The 19,432-nt window shown below is 43.0% G+C and overlaps 1 protein-coding gene across 6 annotated transcripts in view; it reads left to right on the plus strand.

Annotated features, from left to right (window-relative positions):
* The first annotated feature begins 2,175 nt into the window (after positions 1 to 2,175).
* The window catches only part of Rbm33 (RNA binding motif protein 33), a 110,143-nt gene continuing 92,886 nt past the window's right edge, over positions 2,176 to 19,432 (plus strand). For 4 of the 6 annotated variants that reach the window (XM_076566710.1, XM_076566711.1, XM_076566714.1 and 1 more), the window contains exons 1-2: positions 2,177 to 2,366; positions 15,285 to 15,363. In XM_076566710.1, coding sequence (XP_076422825.1) covers positions 2,324 to 2,366; positions 15,285 to 15,363 — 122 coding nt within the window. In that variant the 5' untranslated portion in view covers positions 2,177 to 2,323. Of the gene's footprint in view, positions 2,367 to 15,284; positions 15,364 to 19,432 lie in introns of all 6 variants that reach the window. The other 2 variants (XM_076566712.1, XM_076566713.1) reach the window with 1 other exon arrangement.

The raw sequence follows: 19,432 nt of genomic DNA on the forward strand, positions 1-19,432 counted from the left end.
CTTTCAGTAGTACCTTGTCATGGTTTCTCAACAATTGACTCAGGTAGACATCTTTAATGAGATTACCACTAAAGACATACTGTTCTCCTGCTGCATTCTGTAGGTACACATCATTTTTATTCATTCATGATTGAAGTGTTTAATCAATTCAGGTGGCTGGTCTCCTCTAGGCTCTCATGGTAGACTTCTGAAGTAGATTCCCATGTATACACACACACACACAGAAAGAGAGAGAGAGAGAGAGAGACAGAGACAGAGACAGACAGACACACAGAGAGACAGACACAGAGAGAGAGAGAGAGAGAGAGAGAGACTTACATAGCCATCTTCCACGAAGGCATGATGTCTCAAAAGTCCACTTAGGTACTCATTGAGGGTAGGAAGCCTTCTTGGCTTAGAAGCTTCTGACATATACGAGCCAGCATATCTCGTAACAGCTCTGAGGGTCTATTGTTAAACCCTCACATTAGGTAGTATCCTCAAGTAGGAGAGCATAAAGGAATGGCTTCCTGCTAGGTGTTTAAGGGTTGTTCAGTGCTCTGAAGCCAGAAGCACTGAACTACTCAGGGATCACTTTCACAAGCAATGCAGTTTGGTAGCCTAACTGACGCCGAACCTCAACAGGTTTCTAGAGAGTTGGCCGGAAGTGGTATGTGGTGATGAGGAAAAGGGAGTTTAAATCTGTACACAGTAAGTGATCAAATCTCTAAATATTGAATGACCATATTTTAATGTTTTTCTAGTGAATGGTTGAGTAAAAAAAAGTTTAGAGCTTCCTGTCCTGGAGAATTTCAGTTTTAGGTGTTTCACAATTGAGATACATGTCCTTTTTCATATGTAATATGGCTATAAAGTATTATGAGGTAATTTTATCATTGTGAATCTTTTTAAAATGTTTTTCTCAAGATCACCACTGCAATCATCTTGAAAAAACTCTGAGTTGGGCATTCCATCTTCCACAGTGCAATTAGTGAAAGGTAACAAGAGGTTCAAGCAGTTTAGATATGCATTTATTAATGTGCCAGGCTTACTTTTATTGTGCAATGACTTCATGAGTTAAATGAAAGTGGTTTTTTTTTTTTTTTTGTAAAGAAATAGTTTTTTTTTCTTTTTCTCTTCTTCGTCTTCTTTTTTTTTTTTTTTTTTTTTTTTTTTGGTTTTTTGAAACAGGGTTTCTCTGTGTAGCTTTGCGCCTTTCCTGGAACTCACTCTGTAGACCAGGCTGGCCTCGAACTCACAGAGATCTGCCTGCCTCTGCCTCCCGAGTGCTGGGATTAAAGGCGTGCGCCACCACCGCCTGGCTTTTTTTCTGTTTCTTAACTGAACATTATTTATTCATTACTTATAAAATCAGAAATGTTTATCTTCTTCAACATTTTATGAAGAAAAACTTCAATGAAACAAAAGTTGAAGTTCATAGGGGACATTCTCTCAGGCCCCATGACTTCCCGTGAAGGTCGACTAATACTTGCCTCTCTGTCCGGAAGGCTCACCGCGCAGTGACCAGCCTCCATCCTGGCCTCTCCGGGAGCCCACCTGCGCTGCCCCTTAGCTTTCCCAGCTCACTTCTGCCCTGACACCTCCCTTTTAAGGCGTCAGGCCTGGACGCTTCTTGGGATGCTCAGGAGTCGGTGTAGCGAGGCTGCGGTTCCCAGTCCCGCCTCGTCCCAGCGCCCAGGACCACGGACGGCCACACACACCCCAGCTCCTCTGGCTGAGCTCCACAGGTTTCCCGTCTCAGCCTGCGGGCGCCGACGCGCGCGTGCGCGTGCGCGAGCGCGGCGTTCCCGCGCGCACCGTCCCTGGTCGCGCGGAAGCCGGACTGGGCCGTTACCAGCGCGGGCCGCGCTCCAGCTCCTCCGCCGGCGCCGGCGGGGGAGGCCGTCGTAAAGCGCAGCCGTTGCCGACTGCTGCAAGGCGACTTATGACAGCCTCCGGTGTGACTTACGGCGGGCGGCCGGCCACGTTCCTCCCGTGGGGATCCTCGGCCTTCTCGCCCGGCGGAAACCGCGTCTGGGCGCCGGTCCCCGTAGCGCGCGCCGCCGGGCCCGGTCGGGCTCCGGGGATCTCGGGCGCCCGCCCGCCGCCGGCCAGCTCTTCCGCCCGCCTTCCTCCCGGCGTGCACTGCGGCGCGGCCATGTTGCCGTAGTGTTGTTTTCGTCCTGCGGAGGCGAGAGGCCGCTGCGGACCGCGACGCGCGGGCCTCGCCTCTGCTCGCTCGCGGGCTCCGGCCCTCGCCGCTCCCCCGCCTCCCCGGCCCGCACCAGCGCCGTCGGCCGCCAGAGGCTCGGGGGACGGCTGAAGGCCGGGCCCGGGGACCACCATGGCGGCGGCTCTGGGCGCGGGCGGAGGAGCAGGCGCTGGAGGTACGTGGGCCGCGCTTGGCGCCGTGGGCCGGGCAGCCTTTGTGTCGGGCCTTGGTGTCGCCCCGCCGCAGCCGGAGCCGTCCTGGGCCTGCCTGTGCCGACCAGGCCGGGAGCGCGGAGCGTTAGGCTCGTGGCGGCGGCGCCGCGAGGTGTGCGGCGAGCCCGTGACGGGGTCGGGCGGCGGGCGGCCCTGGCGATTTCTGGCCTCCCTGGAAGATTCTCCCTGGGTAGCGGCGAGCCGCCCAGTCAGATTGCAAGAGAAATTCCGCGGCTTATTAGAGTGCTCTAAATAAACCCATTGTCATCTGAGGAAAACCCGTGAGTGGCTCCATGCTTGCCAGGGATGAAGACAGGGTACAAAGGTTTAGCGACGGAACCGGTTTCGTGGGTGTTTGTTTGACCATTGTAAACGGTAGGGAAAGACGAGCCAGTTTGAAATAAAACCACGTTTTGTTGAATGAGAGTGGTTTTGAAAAAGGTGAAGCAGTACTTTAAAATGACGTTTCAGGACTTGGATAAAAGGAGACCCCCGGGTAAAGTGTGGACAACAAAAGCATTTGCCACCAGCTTGCTATAGACAGTTGAACTTGGACACTGCATCTTCCAGAGGCGGTTTGTGATGCTTCCAGATGGGCGGGCATATTAAAGCAACCCCGCTTAGGGATTCTGGCCCAAATATCGAAGTATTTGTATGACAAACGCAAAAACAAAACGTCAGAGGCGACATGCCAGAATGTCGTTTCTGGAGAGGATGTGGTATGGTCTGTGTCATTGCCAGCTTACATAGATGATTTATTTTTTAAACATACGAATCTGAGGCTTTCTAGTTAAATGTTTACGTTTTATCTGCCTTGAATAGAGAAGGTAAAAATTGAAGTTTTATATGTGAGTCCCGATGTTATGGAAACCCTTATCAAAGCTGTCTTAAGTGAAAGATGAAGATATTTTAATTTTCCATTTGTTTTTCACTAGTGTGCATTGAGGCCTTCCAGAGTCTTGGTGGCATATGAAGACCTGACATTGATGGCTTAGGGACTGTGTGCTTGTGTGTTCTTTTAAGTTTCTCATTACGTTTTAAAATAGTAAATACTTGTAAATAGCCACATAAACAAGATTTGGTAGCTATGTATTAATTTTTAGGCCCGAAAGTTTGAGGGTTGTAGTTTTAGAGGGCTAGATAGGTTTTCTGGAAGTTTGGAATTTTTCTTGCATTTTATTACCCTGCCAGCGTTCACATTTCTTAGACTCAACCCCAACAGTTCTGCATGAATTGGTCCCTGGTACTCATCATCCCTGCAGCCCCAGAACTGCCTGGGCTCCTCACTCCCACTTGCGCGCACTCTTTCTGCCCTCTTTCTTGTAGGGCTGTCCATCCTGATTCAGCAGGTTCAGCCTCCTGAGTGAGGAGGCCTCACCAGAGAAATCATTGGCTTATATGTGTTTCCCTTCTGTGCTTCCCTTTCCATCTAGTAGCACTCCTGTTTTCCCTTGAACGTTTATCTGTTAATCTTAATCTGTAATTTTCTGCCCTTTTTTTTGCCCTCTGAGTAACTTGTAAGACCTGTGAGAACAAGCATGTCTGCCTGCATTACCATGCACCCCAAGTTCCTGGTCCATAGCATGTGTTCAACAAATATTTGACAAATGAATTAGAGATTGAAATGTTTCCGTAGTAAATCTGGACAAAAAAAATGCTATGTTCTTACTTTTGTCCACTAGATGCGTATGTTTGCTGTATAACCAACAAAACCATTACATTGGGAATATTTACATTGTAGGTAATACCTTCTTTGTATCTAGGTTACTTCCTTGGTACCTCAGTTTATTGTATTACCCAGCACAGTGGCTTTCAGACTTTATAGTTACAGCTCCCGTTCACATTGGCATCGTGATGAAGGACTTGCACAGATTTCATGGCTGGTTCTAGTGGGTGCTGTGTGCTAAGCTTTCAGATTTCTGTTCCATTACATTAGAAGACTGTGTTACCTGGTATGAGCTTGTAATACCAGCATTTGGGAAATCGAGGTGGAAGGGTTGTGAGTTTGAGGCCACCCTGGGTTGCATAGTGAGCCCGTCTTTACTCCCTCCCTCAACAAAACGTGATTGTGGCCTAATCTAACTTGGTTATTGAACTAAATCCATTAAATATCCCAGAATTGTCAGTTTAAAATCATCTCATGTATTGTAAGCGGTTCATGTTTTCAAGGGTCAGGTGGTGGGATGGTGATGATGGTGGTATTTCAGTGTCTAGAATGGAGCCGAAACTAATAGAATCTCTAGGTGGCCAAAATAGATAATTACAGAAGTGCAGTTATGTCAGTGTGAAACTTAGGCGCTTATAGGAATGCAGCATGCCTTTAACTTTAGATGGCAGTTCTGTAAAGATATTTGCTGTTGCAAGTAAGGGTGGGAGAAGCATGAGGGTCTTGATGGTTAAGAGAATATTGGACATTGGTGAGTATCATAAATGTAGAAGCAGGCTTTTAAGGACACATATTGTAGAGTAAATAATAAATTTCAAGATCTAGTGCTTGCTTTGTAATATAAAATACAAAGTCAAAATGAAAAGTTGGAACATAAATTTTAACAAAAATCCTCCAAGCTGATTTGTACATGAAGACTTAACAGTTCATAAAACAGTTCATGAGCTGGGTTAGGATGAGTGCCTTGTCTCATAATTAAACAGTATTCTTGGACTTTAAACACACTGATTTTTATAGGCGAGGAAAATAAAATTTTGTTTCTTGGGTAGATCTTACTGAAGAAAAAGATTGAATCAAGAATTTCCAGATACACCTAATATAATAAGCCCAGCATCAACATTTATCCACATTTTGATGTTCCTTGAGTCACACAACTTACTTTTATTGTTTTTTGAGGCAGTGTCTCTCTGTGTAGCCCTGGCTGTCCTGGAACTCATTATGTAGAGCAAGCTGACCTTGAACTCAGAGAGAGTCTGTCTACCTCTGCCTTTAACTGCTGGGTTTAAAGGGGTATACCACTATACACAGCCAGTTTATGACTTACATATGTCCCAGTACCAAATACGACTCAAAATTGAATTTAATGGGTTATCAAGATGGTTCATTGGGCAAAGGCACTTGATGCCAGCTCTGACAACATGAGTTCCATCCCTGAAACTCAACTGGTGGAAGGAGAGAACTGACTCCAAGTTGTTCTGTGACCTCATGTGAGTGGTGACATGTACCCACAATAAATAAGTAAACTTAAAAAATGAATTTAAGCATTTAAACTCTGAAACAGCCTAGCTAACTGTAAATGTGCTCAGAAAGCAGTGTTGACAGTGCATGTTGTTAGTCTGAGAGGCGCTGAGCATTCATAGTTCCGATCATGCTCCCTTTGGGTAGGAAGTCTGGAATACATTGATTTCTGTGTGCCGATTGTTAGGTGGTGAGTGACAGCTTAATCCTCAACTTTTTTTTTTTTTTTTTTTTTTTTGGTTTTTCGAGACAGGGTTTCTCTGTGTAGCTTTGCGCCTTTCCTGGATCTCACTTGGTAGCCCAGGCTGGCCTTGAACTCACAGAGATCCACGTGGCTCTGCCTCCTGAGTGCTGGGATTAAAGGCGTGCACCGCCGCCCGGCTTTTTTTTGTTTTGTTTTGTTTTTTTTGGGGGGGGTTTCGAGACAGGGTTTCTCTATGTAGCTTTGGAGCCTGTCCTGGATCTCACTCTGTAGATCAGGCTGGACTCGAACTCACAGAGATCCGCCTACCTCTGCCTCCCAAGTACTAGGATTAAAGGCGTGTACCACCACTGCCTGGCTAATCCTCAACATTTTTTTAAACCTTTTTTAAAGATTTTTATTTTATGTGTATGGATGTTTTGCCTACATTGGTGAGGAGTCTAGAAGGCCCAGGATATCAGACTCCCTAGAACTGGAGTTATGGACAGATTTATGTGAGCCACCATGCAAGTCATGGGAACCGAACCAGGGTCTTCTGGAAGAGCAGCCTTTAACTGCTGAGCAATCTCTAGGTCCTCCTTTAAAATTTTAGTTTCATCAAAAAGAAATTGGGGAGTGGAAAGGACTTTGAAATAGCGTATTGTGAAGCTTTGGCTAGCCTCTTGAATTCAGAGGTCTGCCTGCCTCTGTCTTCTAGTGCTGGGATTAAAGGCATGTGTGTCACCATGCCTAGTTATTTTTAAGATTGATTTTTTAATTATGTATGTGTGTGTGTGTGTGTGTGTGTGTGTGTATATATGTATATAACTGAAGGTACCTGTGAAGGCCAGAGGCATTTGATGCCCCTGAAACAAGAATGGTTGCAGACTGCCCAGTGTGGGTGCTGAGAATCAAACTCCAGTCCTCTGCAAGAGCAATAAACTCTTAACTGCTGAAGCCATTTCTTCAGCCTCTCCAGCCTCATTAATTTTTGAAGGGTAGTTTATCAGATACAGAATTTTTGGCTTAGTCTTTCCTTCTCTTTCTGCATGTTAAGTATTTCATTTTACTGCATTCTGGGCTCTGATTAGAAATAGAATTACGGCAGGGCGGTGGTGGTGCATGCCTTTAATCCCCAGCACTTGGGAGGCAGAGGCAGGTGGATCTCTGTGATTTTGAGGCCAGCCTGGGCTACAGAGTGAGTTCCAGGAAAAAGGTGCAAAGTTACACAGAGAAACCCTGTCTTGAAAAACCAAAAAAAAAAAAAAAAAAATAGAATTAAATATAACCAAGGTCCCTTTGTATGTGAGAGGTCACTTGGGGATTTCAAAACCTTCTTTGGCTTTGGTTTTGAGAGCGTTTGGTCTTATATGTCTACCATTGTTGGTCTGGATCTCTTGAGTTCGTCCTGCTGGAGTTCATGGAGTTCCTATGTAGGCTCATCTAATCTGGAAATTTGGGGCCATTTCTCTAGTCTTGCTCGCTTTGTCTTCTCAGTCACTCTTCAGTGCATGTTCTGATACTCTGGATGGTGGTGTTAGCTTCCCTAAGTCTTTGTTCTTTTTTTTTTTTTTTTAATATTTTTTCCTTTAGCTACTTCGAGTGTATAATGTCAGTACTTTTTAAAAAAATGACTCAGTTTGGGGACTGAAAACAGGTCATTTTGAATGTTATAATGAAGTAATTTGGGAAATTTTATGATGTATCTACTCCCCTGGCTGCTTATTACTTGTGATTTGTCTGTTTTTTTAGAATAACTTTTCCAAACTGATTTCACAGAGACTGATCTTTTTGTTTGTTACTTATGTCTCCACCTGTCATCTTAGTGCTCAGCTAGTGAACTGAAATATTTTCTTACATTTCTGGAACCCAAATAATAAAAAGCACACTCTGCTTTTGAAAATTGGCAGTAGATGAAATACTTCAGTGTTCACTAGGCCATCTGTAACTCTGCCTTACTCTACCTCCTGCTTACCAGAGCCCCACCAGCAGCCAGAGACGTAAATCTTCTGAGTATATCTAGACCTGGACATACAGAAGGTGCTCTTCATTCCCAATTATACATCAGTGCTCTTCAAAATCTTTTCCTCACCCGCAGCCTCCTCTTTTCCAGGCTTTTTGGTAGGTGTATTGTTTCCTCTGTCTACAGTTGGTCACAGTTGCTTTGGACCACTACTGCCTGGATTGCTACTTTAGCTCTGAGCTCCAAGAGAGTAAAATAAAGGCAGCCTCTCAGTTTACCTCAGAGATCCAAGGGCAGGCCTCACTCAGTGCATAGTCAGGTGCTTTGAGGATGTGAACAGCACTGTTCGTCTCTGGAAGCCCTTGGAACATTGCATGCATACCCTTTTGCTGCTGAGCTGGGGAATGGGTTTGTGGTTCTGGTAAGGGAATTCACAGCACTGCATGCTGCAGTTTAGTAGCTTTTTTCTTTTTGAAGCTCCAATTTTTTTATTTATTTATTTTATTTATTTATTTATTTATTTATTTATTTTTTTTTTTTTAAAGATTCCAGGGTTCAAGGAAAGTTGATTCTGGCAGTTGGTAGTTATTGTCAATTTAATGTTGCTTCAGTGACCAGACAGGTTCTGTTCCACTGTCTCTAGCACGTGAAAATTTGACAGTGACAGTAAGGGTGTTTGTCACTCCCCCATGTGTGTTATGTATGTGTTCATGTGAGTGTGTACACCTGTGTGCATGTGCGTGGAGGACAGTGGTTTATGTATCACTTCGCCACCTTTTTTGGGAAATGATCTCACTGAACATGGAACTCATCCATTTGATTGAGCTAGGCTGGCCGGCCAGTGAACTCGAGGGATTTGACCTTCCTCCCATCCCCTAGCACTGGGGTTACAGATTCAAAACCTTCTGGTCCAATTTTGTGTGGGTGTTGGGGATCTGAACAGTCTTTATGCTTATGTGGCAGACACTTCATCAACTAAGACATCTTCCCAGTCCTTGAGTATAGTTTTTCATATGTGGAAATATCTTGTTTACATGACCACCTTGGAAGGTAATCCTTTCAATATGTAAGTTACTTTAAAGGGCACTTTCTGGATTGTGTGATTACAGATTAAGGCCCTGGCCTTATAACCGGACTGCTGTCCTGGACAATAGTGCTTTATTCCAGTTAATGTTTGCTTACATGAATGGGTTGTTGCTAAATTTAAATAAACATATATCACTGCTACTTGTCCCATGGCCAAAGTTTGCTGACTCATAGATTGACAATTACTAGACCTCGGCCTTAAGGTAACCCCAAGGTCTGGAAGATGGTTTGATGAGAAAAGTAAGTTCAAGTTGTTTGTGCTCATTGTAGGTGTCATTTATCATGTGTTAGAAACCTGCATCACCCAGCAAGAGGCCTTTAGGTGTGCTTGTTAGAATGAGCTAGCTAGTGTGGGATTTAGACTTACAGCATCGAAGCAGGGATGTCCCAGTTGTTTTATTGGGCACTCCCTGTTCTTGTAACATCTGGACTAAGGCATATTGTCTTCCCTTATTTGTGTTCTTCATGACTGGTATAAACTGGCATACAAACTGGAATTTTAAAAATAATTTATCTCTAACCTGAAGACATGGAAGATGAGTGGAGAAAATATAAGAACAGAAACAGGTTTCAGGGCACTTAGTTTGCTTCTAAAGATTTTGAGCTAGAACTATTCCACTGAATACAATGCCTTCAAGGTATCCATGTTATAGCACACGACAGAGTTGCTCCCACCCTCCAATGTGTACATGTATATGTGTGTGGAGGCTAGAGGTCGATATTGATGCCTTAGTCACTCCCCACTTTATTTGTTTGTTTGTTTGGGACAGAGCCTCTCACTGAACTCGGAGCTCTTTGATTGGCTAGATTGGCTGACTATCAAGCTCTAGGCATCTAACAGGATGGATGCTGCTGGGCCTAGCTTTTATGTTGGAAGCTGGGGATCCAAAATCAGGTCCTCATGCTTGCATGGCAAGTACGTTAGCCACCGAGCCATCTCTGCAGTTGCAGACTTTCCTTCCTTTTAAACAATTACACGATCCTCTCTTGTGTGTATAAAACACGTTTTCTCTGACTGTACTTGAATGTCCACCTTTTGTTTACTAGAGAGACACTGTTGGGAGCACTGGTACACAAATAACTTCAAGCTCGGTATTGTTTGTTTCAGGTGTATAAGAATGGGTTGTCTGGTTTTGGAGCCCACTCTAATAAAAATGATTTTATCTGAATGAATTATATTTGCAAATTCTTTGCTATTTCTAAATAAGGGCACATTCTGAGGTTCTAGTAGTCAAGATTTTTGATGGGCACTAATTGTAGTATGATGAAAGGAAGTCTTGGGCTTTTGTTTATGGTTCCTATGCACAGAGTTCTTAAAACTCTTGGAATTTATTATCTTTTTATGCTAATGAAATGAGTGGAGAGGGGTTTCCATAGCTGTGGGAATGGAGGCTGGTTATTTGAAAAACCAACCATGTGTGTTTAAGGAGTCAGAACTTTCAACTTCAACTTCTAACCTCCCAGGAATGCAAGCACAGTCATGCACTTATGGTGGACACATCGGTGAGCTGAGAGGGTGGCATACATACCCTGGCTCTTCACTAGCTCCTCACTCTTGTCTTTGTAAAATTCAAAGATAGTTCGACTTGTAGATTGTACTGATTTAAATAGTCACTCTGTAACATCAGTACTTCCTTTTAATTCTGACAACCCCCAAGTTAGGGCTCCATTCCACACACAGTACTGTTCATGCTGAACATGGTGAATGAGGTCCGGGCTACCCACTGTTATGCTTGGGCATACTCAGGTTCTACAGTTTAGTGGAATAGTGCACAGGGAAAAAAAGAGCTCTGTCTGGCTTGTTTTCATTTGCTGAATTGTGCCTTTAGGGGAGTAGATGCTGTAGGTTCTGATGGTGTCCAGCTTGTCAGGTCTTCCATTGGTTTTGCTTTTGCTGTTACATGAAAGAATGTTTGCCTAGCCCAGGAATAAAGACTTTCTTTTTGTGCTTTTGTGGAGTATTGATTCAGATTCACTTTATTTCATTTTTATCATGGCCATGCAGTGTTGGTGAATTTTCCCTTCCCTTGTATTGAGGTATTTAAAGATAACTCTGTTGGGTCACTGAGTGGGTAGGGATTTCAATACACACATTAAAAAGGGATAGAATAGTCTTTGCAGAAATGGTTTAGAAGTCATTTAGTGGATGACAGCCTTCATGAGTAATAGCAGCAACCATGGCCATGGGAGAGATTAATTGTTACTCTGTTGCAGTATTTAAGATACATAGTTTTAAATGAAAAAAATCAGTTTGTACAAAGAACCCAGGAAAGTATGACCTATTTCCAGGAGGAAAAGAAATAGAAACCACCCACTAGAAGGCCCAGAAACACTTTGAAGTAACTGTCTTAAACACTCAAATTGCTTTAAGAAATCCTAGGCCACAAAAGAAGAAACCAAAACAAATGAACAAGCATACACTGAAAGAATTCTGGAGAACAGCGTGCTCAGAAATGGGACAGAGCAATAAAGATAAATTACAAAGAGGAAGCAAGGGATAGTTCTAGAGCTAAAAAGTACAATCTCTGACATAATCTCTGGGCAGTTCAGTAGGAGACTGAACAAATGTCGAGGTCTGTGAGAGTATCCATTTAATAGAGAAGGGGGAAAAAGCCTGTAGGATCTGTGGGATACCATGAAGTGTATGTACCTAACCACGTGCACATCCAGGAAGAGAGTACAGGGAATGGCAGACAAAGGATAAGCACCCCCCCTGATTCATCTGAAAGGCATAAATCTGCATATTTAAGTAGCACAAGTGAGTAGCCTGATGGAAACAGATTTACAGTGAGGAGACTGGAAGGTCCCTACTCTGGATACCATACTCTTCCAGTTCTGGTAGTACTTGTCTAGAAGCCTCACTGTTTGGCCTTACATGGTCCTTTCTCCTGTGTATGTCTTATGTCCAAATCTCCTTTTCCTCACAAGGACACCAGGCATTGATTTAGTGTCCTCTTAATGTCCAGTATTACCTCAACTTGAAATCATTTCCATCTTATTTCAAAAAACGGTAACAGGGAGTTATTTTCACATATTGTTTTGTAGTACATAGTTCAATTACTGTGGATCTGCTAGCCACAGAGATCTTGTTTGTGGTTTTTTTTGTGCATGTTGTTTTCATCTCTGTGAAGGATAGTTTTCCAGGAGAAAAGGCACTTCAAGTTCTGTTATCCTACTGCAACCCCAGCTCCTGGTTCTCATGATGAGCCACATTGTCTGTGGTTACCTTGTAGTGATGAGGCCTCCTCTGCTTTCCAGATTTTCTCTTTGCCTTTGGGACATTTTAATTGGTATGTGTGTTTCTTTTTATTGTGTTGTAAATTAGTTGTACTTTTCTAGATAGGAAGGCCAATTTTAAAAAATTAGGGGCAAATTTTTAGCTATGTCTTCAGGTATTTTTCTTGCTCCTTTGTACCCTCTTTCTGTTATTTCTTTTCTTTTCTTTCTTTCTTTTTTTTTTTTTTTTTTTTTGGTTTTTCGAGACAAGGTTTCTCTGTGTAGCTTTGCACCTTTCCTGGGACTCACTTGGTAGCCCAGACTGGCCTCGAACTCACAGAGACCCGCCTGCGTCTGCCTCCCAAGTGCTGGGATTAAAGGCGTGCACCACCACTGCCCGGCCCCTTTCTGTTATTTCTTTTGTGTTTATATTCATGGGATAGTGATGGTCCAAATTTTCTCCAGTAGTGGTCATTTGATGTTACTTTCTATTTTACCAGCTTGAATCTGCTTTTATGACCCCTGTAAATGAATTTTGTTTGTTTGAGATAGAGTCTCACACTGTAACCCTGGCTGTCCTAGAACTTCGTATCTTTGGCTGGCCTCAAACTTTGGCAATTGACCTGCCCCTCCACCTTTCCGTGGCTTCTGGGGATTGAACTCTGATCTTCAGGGCCAGAGACACGCACCTTTATCCCTGCTGAGCCATCTTTCCCATCCTCCTGTTAGTTTTAATTTCAAGATTTATTTGGTTTTGTACTGGTTTGCTTCTTTATCTGTCCTTTGCTGTGGCATTTTTTTTTTTTTTCCGAGACAGGGTTTCTCTGCAGTTTTGCGCCTTTCCTGGAACTCACTTGGTAGACCAGGCTGGCCTCGAACTCACAGAGATCCTCCTGCCTCTACCTCCCAAGTGCTGGGGCTAAAGGCGTGCCCCACAACCGCCCAGCTGCTGTGGCATTTTTGATTCTTCTGGTTTCATTTAGTTCTTTGAACATAAACTGTGATGGCTACTTAAATGTTTTTATGAGCTTCTCACAAGTAGTTTCTGCTGCCTGCTTCCTCCCATCCCATCCTATCCATGTATGAAGGATACCTTACTGTTTCTTTGCTTCCTGAGGAGAGGGAAAACTCTCTCTCTCTCTCTCTTTCTCTCTCTCTCTCTCTCTCTCTCTCTCTCACTCACTCACCCACCACAGACCAAAGTCCAGCTTGGCGAACCATTGAGTTCTATGGGGGTTACTTAACAGGAATATGGGTAAGAGGTTTCTTACAGGAACAGAAATAATTCAAAGACAGCTGCATCACTCAAACCCACCCCAGCCTGGGTGACAGCCCACAAAAGCTGAGAACCTGGAGCTCACTACAGTTTGCAGGCAGCTCAATATGTTGTAAAGTGTCTTCCAAGTGACTCAGTTGATCCATATCTTTTCAGGGTAACTGGTCTGGTCTAATTTTAAGATTTGCAGTTTGACTTGTCTGAATGACTCTCAGTAGTCTTTATTGTTTACTCTTGGGGGGGGGATTAGTGAATTTGGTCAGTTTTAGGGACTTTCTGAAGCTATTTTGAGTTGTATACTTAAGAATTTTCCCCACAGGATGGACTATTTCAATCTCAAGGAAACTTCTACCCACCCCCCTTTCCCCTGGAAATGGGCATTTGAGATGCCAAGAATACCTTGGAGTGGCTGTGGGTGCTGGCTTGCCTACTCCTTCTCCCTGGGTTTCTCACTGTTCTTTGCTTGTTGGTTCCGTTGCTGACTGCTTGTCACATACAAGTTGGGAAGCTTCTGTTTCCCTCTTCAGCAGGGACATCTGGGTGGAGTGTCCCACTGGTGGGTCTTGGTGTGGGAGAAGGGTTCCCTCCCCACTGATATCCCCCTATAGTTGAGCCTCAGTAGCAGGTAGGTTGGTGGTGGGATGAAAGATACCAGAGGTTCGAGCCCTCATTGAGGGAACAAGGAGCTCTGTGATTTTGGAGGAACAGGAGGACCCTTGCTGCCACAGCTTTGAACAGACATGTAGTCAATTTCTGTAATATGTGTCTTTCATTTGGCACTTGTCCTTAGAATCATCTCAGAGACTTTACATAGTCATTTTTTAAAAACAGGTTTTATTTGTTTTGTTTTTTTCGAGACAATGTCTCACTATGTAGCCTTGGCTGTCCTGGAACTCACACTATGTAGATGGGGCTGACCTCACAGAGATCCACCTGCCTCTGCCTCCCAAATGCTGGGATTAAAAGTGTGCACCACTACACTAAAAACAGTTTTTATTAGGTTCTCTCAGAAGTCTAATTTGGGTAAGGGTTGATATGATTGATGGTTTTGTTAGAACCTTAGTGGTTAATTTTCCAGTCTGAGCTAGAGAGATGCCCTAGGCAATAGGAATTTGTGTCACCCAAGTGTTCTGGGCCCCTTTCTTTGCAACAACTGCTGCCTCTTTCTTTGCAATTGCCCCTCCCCCCCAGCATGTCTCACATGAAAACTTTAATTTCAGTTCTTACTGTTTCCTAACATTAAAAATAACCATCAAGTGCCTTTCCTATTATAAAAATATAGTCAAATTTAAACTTCCAGCAAATTTATGAGGTAAATAATAGATTGATTTTTTTTTTTAAATAAAATAAAAATAAGGGCTCTGTTTCTGATGTTCTGAGCTATCTTAGTGGCCTCTTGCCACGTTGAGATGTGAGCGGTGCTTGGAGTGTAAATGCACTTAGGACTTCATATGAAGCAAAACACTCACTGCTGCCTTCGGTTCTGATTCCCGGCCTTAGTGGTCAAACTTTGGATATACCAAGTTAATACAGTTAAAATTTTGTCCCTTAAAGTTTGACAGTTTTTACTTTTTATAAAATGTGGCCAATAAATAGAAAACTTTTACATAGTTTGCATTCTATTTCTGTTATTTAGAAAAATGTGAAAGCTGAAAAATTAATATTATAGGAGTCTCTAATTTTTAAAAAATCACTTAACCCCTTTTGTGCAGAAAAAAAGTTATAATTTAAAAAATGCTGTTTTTACTGAATTTTCATACCTAGTATTCAATAAATTTTTGGATTGCTTTTATTTTATTAAATAAAATATTTTACTAATGCTTCAGGATGGTTTAAGATTTCTGAGTGCTATATGGGGAACTTTGTATCTGGAGGGTGAAGCTGGACTCCTAAGGAAGCTGGTATCCTAGTTGATTAATTGCTTTTTGTCTGCCTTGATTTAACAAAACTGACTTGAGTGGACTCTTCTTCACAGATGATGACTTTGACCAGTTTGACAAGCCTGGTGCAGAACGGTCCTGGAGAAGAAGAGCTGCTGATGAGGACTGGGACAGGTGTGTGCACACTTGGGCTTCCCTAGGGTGTCAGTGTGATGTCTGTGATTATCTGATGGATACAGAGATCTTTACTGAAGATAGTGTGCTGGCCCTTTGCTGCCCTGTCCTACATCAGCCTCACTGCTGGGCTGATGGGAGGTCTCTTCAGGCCTCACCAGGGCCCAGTCCAAGCTTTGTTGTAGGTAGCTGTGCGGAGCATGAACTTGCTTTCTCTCTGTATATAGAACACCACCACAACCATTTGGATGCCACAGTACCTTTTGCTGTGTATCCTGCCCAGTTGTTGAGATTTGGAATTTTTGTAATTTTAATATGTATTGATTTTTAACTTCGTTTCCCTAACTAGTAATGTAGGTGAACATAACTGCTTAATAGTCCACACTTGCACACACATTGGAAAACAGTTGGTGATGGCTGATGTCAGCTCAGAGTGCCTTTGGGGGATCTCTTCTTTTAGAGGAGGAGTGCTGGAGGTGTCCAGGCTGTCTGTGTTAGGTGCTGAGGCAAGTGAACAAAAAATATGCTATGATTATGTACTGATTTTGTCTAAGAACAAGTGCCTATAGAAGTTTACAGAATTATTTACAGTAGAATCTTGGATGATCAGCATAAGTTTGACTATCCTTTCCTGACTCATTCAGTGCATCAGTCAGGATTCTAGAGAAAGGACTGTTAGGTTGTGGAAGAAATATATCTTATTTGTGTGGGTGGATGGGAGAGGTATGCATGTATGTATTGTATGGTTCTGACAGAGTTAAGTTTTTAACAGGGTATAGTTGCCTGAAATTGATTATACCAATTGATATTTAACTTATTCAGACTTTTAGGCACATGTGAATGTATGGTATAGCACATTGAACCCAATGTACTGTCACCCAACTTGATTGATGATCAGTTTTTATCTGAATAGTCTGCAAACCCCTGAAATCAGACGTTGTTTCACCTGGAAGCATTTGAGACTATTTCTTAAAATACAATGTTTACACATACAGCCACATTCAGTCCAAGAGAAATCCCTGACTATTTATACATTTCTAGCTAGTGTTCATTTTTGCTCTTTTACCTCTTAGGTTTGCATTTGTGCCTGTGTCAGTGTGTTCTCATACAGTGCAGGTACATGACTGCTTTTCTACAGTTTGAAATTATATCCAGATAAAGGTCCTTCCCGTTGGTGTTTTCTATTACTACAGTGAAGTGCTTGGACAGTCAACATAGGAAGTTGTGTTTTTTTCGCTCATAGTTTTAGAGGCTCCATTTCCTTATGGAGTGGCCCATTAGCTTTGGGCCTCTGATGAGGAAGCACATCATGTTAGAGGCACATCCAAGTAAAACCACTGGTATTATGAGCCAGGATTGTTCTCATGTCCCACTATCCCCTGTGAACCTTCCTGGGACTTCTCACTAGGCCCTGTCTCCTCAGAGTCTCATTACTTTCACCACCACCACCACCTTGGAGACCATGTTTTTAACTGAATCCTGACATTCGGAGGCCATTTATCAAAACGGAAGCCTTGAATGCTTTTTGAGAGGAACAAAACGATATATTTTCTAGGATTTCTGCTTGACTGCTTAGTTTTAGATAATCTAACCCCTTGTGTTTTATGTAAATGAATATAGGTGTAGAGGTTGTTCACATTGAAGTCTTAGTATAGGGAGTAAAGGTATGTGGAAGTCTCTTGTGTCTGTCTTGAACCTCCACTTCTGGAGAACTTAAAGTAGTCACAGAGGTTTGTTTCCTGTAATGTGTCTATTAACTAGGAAGTTTTCCAAGGCACAGATTAGACAGGAGATTTTCATCTGCCCATTTCCAAAGTAATTACCTGCAGCAACTTCCGCTCCTGAGCATTGTTTTAGAATAATTTTAAGTCATAGATAGACTCTTAAGTCAGTTGTGTTTAATCTGACATAGTTATTCTCTTAGTGGTGGTCAGATTGTCCTAATAGTCCCTCAGTTGGAATTTATCCTGGTTGGCTCCCAAGTCTGTCTGATGTTAGGATTTGTCGTTTTGGGCAGCTTCCTTCCTTCCTGCTGTGCTGGTGTGAGGCAGCCTGGTTTTATTACTCTCCTCAGTATGGGTAGCAGTTGTCTCTGTGAACCAGCTTCTGTTCCCACATGATCTTCAGTAAGATGTTTGCACATTCAAGTTTCAGTGTTATGCATGTTTTTCATATTGTTTAAGCATAAAATACCTTCTGCCTGCTTGCATAATGGAGACGTTTAAAAGTTTGGAAGAGTGATTATTATGAAAACCTGCTCTGGTGTTGTGTCAGTGGAGATTTGCAAGAGAATACCATGATGCTGGCTCAGCATCTGAAAAAATGTAAATTCAAGCAAGACAGAAGCACATTGAGAAGGTCTTAACTGAAAATCATTTAATGAATGCTTTTTTAGGGAGCAGGCTTAAATAATGAGGAGGATACCCAGAACATAGTAGTTCCTACCCAGGCCCCATGGGAAGGCAGGTCTGGGGAGCCAGGAAAGTTGTGGTGGTGGTGGTGGTGGTGGTGGTGGTGGTGGTGGTGGTGGTGGTGGTGGTGGTGGTGGTGGTGGTGGTGGGGCTATCCTTATACTGCCTTAGATTGGTGGTGATGGGGCGAGGGCTGATTTCTATCTTCCTCCTTGGTGACATTTCCCTAGATGCTTTCCATTAGTCTGATTGAAGCTAGAGGTGGGACAGCTCTTGTGAACCATTCCTGGAGGACATAGTCTCAAGTCCAGAATGGGTTGAAAGGGTCTAGAATGGACAGGAGCCAGGAGGGCAGGAGACTGGGCTTTCAAGCACTGGCCATGCTGTCATACATAGACCAGTGACTGACAACTAAACGGTCATTAAGAATTGGTTTCCTGCCGGGCGTTGGTGGCGCACGCCTTTAATCCCAGCACTCGGGAGGCAGAGGCAGGCGGATCTCTGTGAGTTCGAGGCCAGCCTGGGCTACCAAGTGAGCTTCAGGAAAGGCGCAAAGCTACACAGAGAAACCCTGTCTCGGAAAAAAAAAAAAAAAAAACCCTCCCCCCCAAAAAAAAAGAAGAATTGGTTTCCTATTTTTAAATGCTTTTGCTTATTAGCAAAAGTTGCATATTCTTTGTGGGTTTTTGGGGGGTAATTTTGAACACCTCTCTTATTACTATCCCAATTAGTGTTTCCTGGGAACATGTTATCACCTTCTATTTTCCTTTACTTAAGGCTCTGCCATGGAGGTATGCTTATTTTCAAAGAGGTATTAGCATATTTTTGGTCATGTAGAATCAGGTTCTTAAATAGGGCATTGGCTAGCAGCCTATTTTCCTGTCTTCATAGGAGTGTAACATAGAAAATAATCAAATGCTAGATGTTACTGGCTTTAAAATATTGGAAGGAACTGTGAAGAAGTCAGAAAGGTGGGTTTTTGTTTGTTTCTTTGTTTTTGAGACAGTGTTTCTCTGTGTGGTTCTGGCTGCCCTGGAACTCTTTGTAGACCAGGCTGGTCTTGAATTCACAGAGATCTACCTGCCTCTGCTTCCCGAGTGCTGGGATTAAAACTGTGTGCCACCACTGCCAGAAAGGTGGTTTTTAAAGTCTTTGCCTTGCATCTCTTTCTTTTGTGTGACCTTTGGCAGGTTATTTAAGGTCTTGTCCATATTTCTATTTGTGAAGTGAGGGTATGAGATTAACTACAGGGTAATTTACAGTAACCAGAGCCTACCATGTTAACTGAATGATTTGCCAGGTTGTTTCTAGTTCTGAAAGGCCTTTTATGGGAGTGTGCTTTTCTCTTAAAACTCCATCTCTGCACTCTTAGAGCTCCTAGTGTTGTGTTCAGCAACATGCTAAAATAATTAGTGCTGGTGTTAATCCCAAAACCTATAGAATTTGTTAACCAGAGCCCAATTTAGTGGTAGCCATTTTCACTTATCAAAAATATTGTTTTGATGTGTTTTCTCTGCTTTGGGGGCCAAAATGTTACACACTATTACAATATGTACTGGGGCTAAGAATGGAGAAACAACTGGTTTGGGAACAAAGGGAACAAAATGGGAATGGGGAGAAGAGGGAATACCTTATATAGATGAATGGAAATGGCCTTA

The sequence above is a fragment of the Peromyscus maniculatus genome, chromosome 3, assembly GCF_049852395.1.
Source record: "Peromyscus maniculatus bairdii isolate BWxNUB_F1_BW_parent chromosome 3, HU_Pman_BW_mat_3.1, whole genome shotgun sequence".
Classification (NCBI taxonomy): domain Eukaryota; kingdom Metazoa; phylum Chordata; class Mammalia; order Rodentia; family Cricetidae; genus Peromyscus; species Peromyscus maniculatus.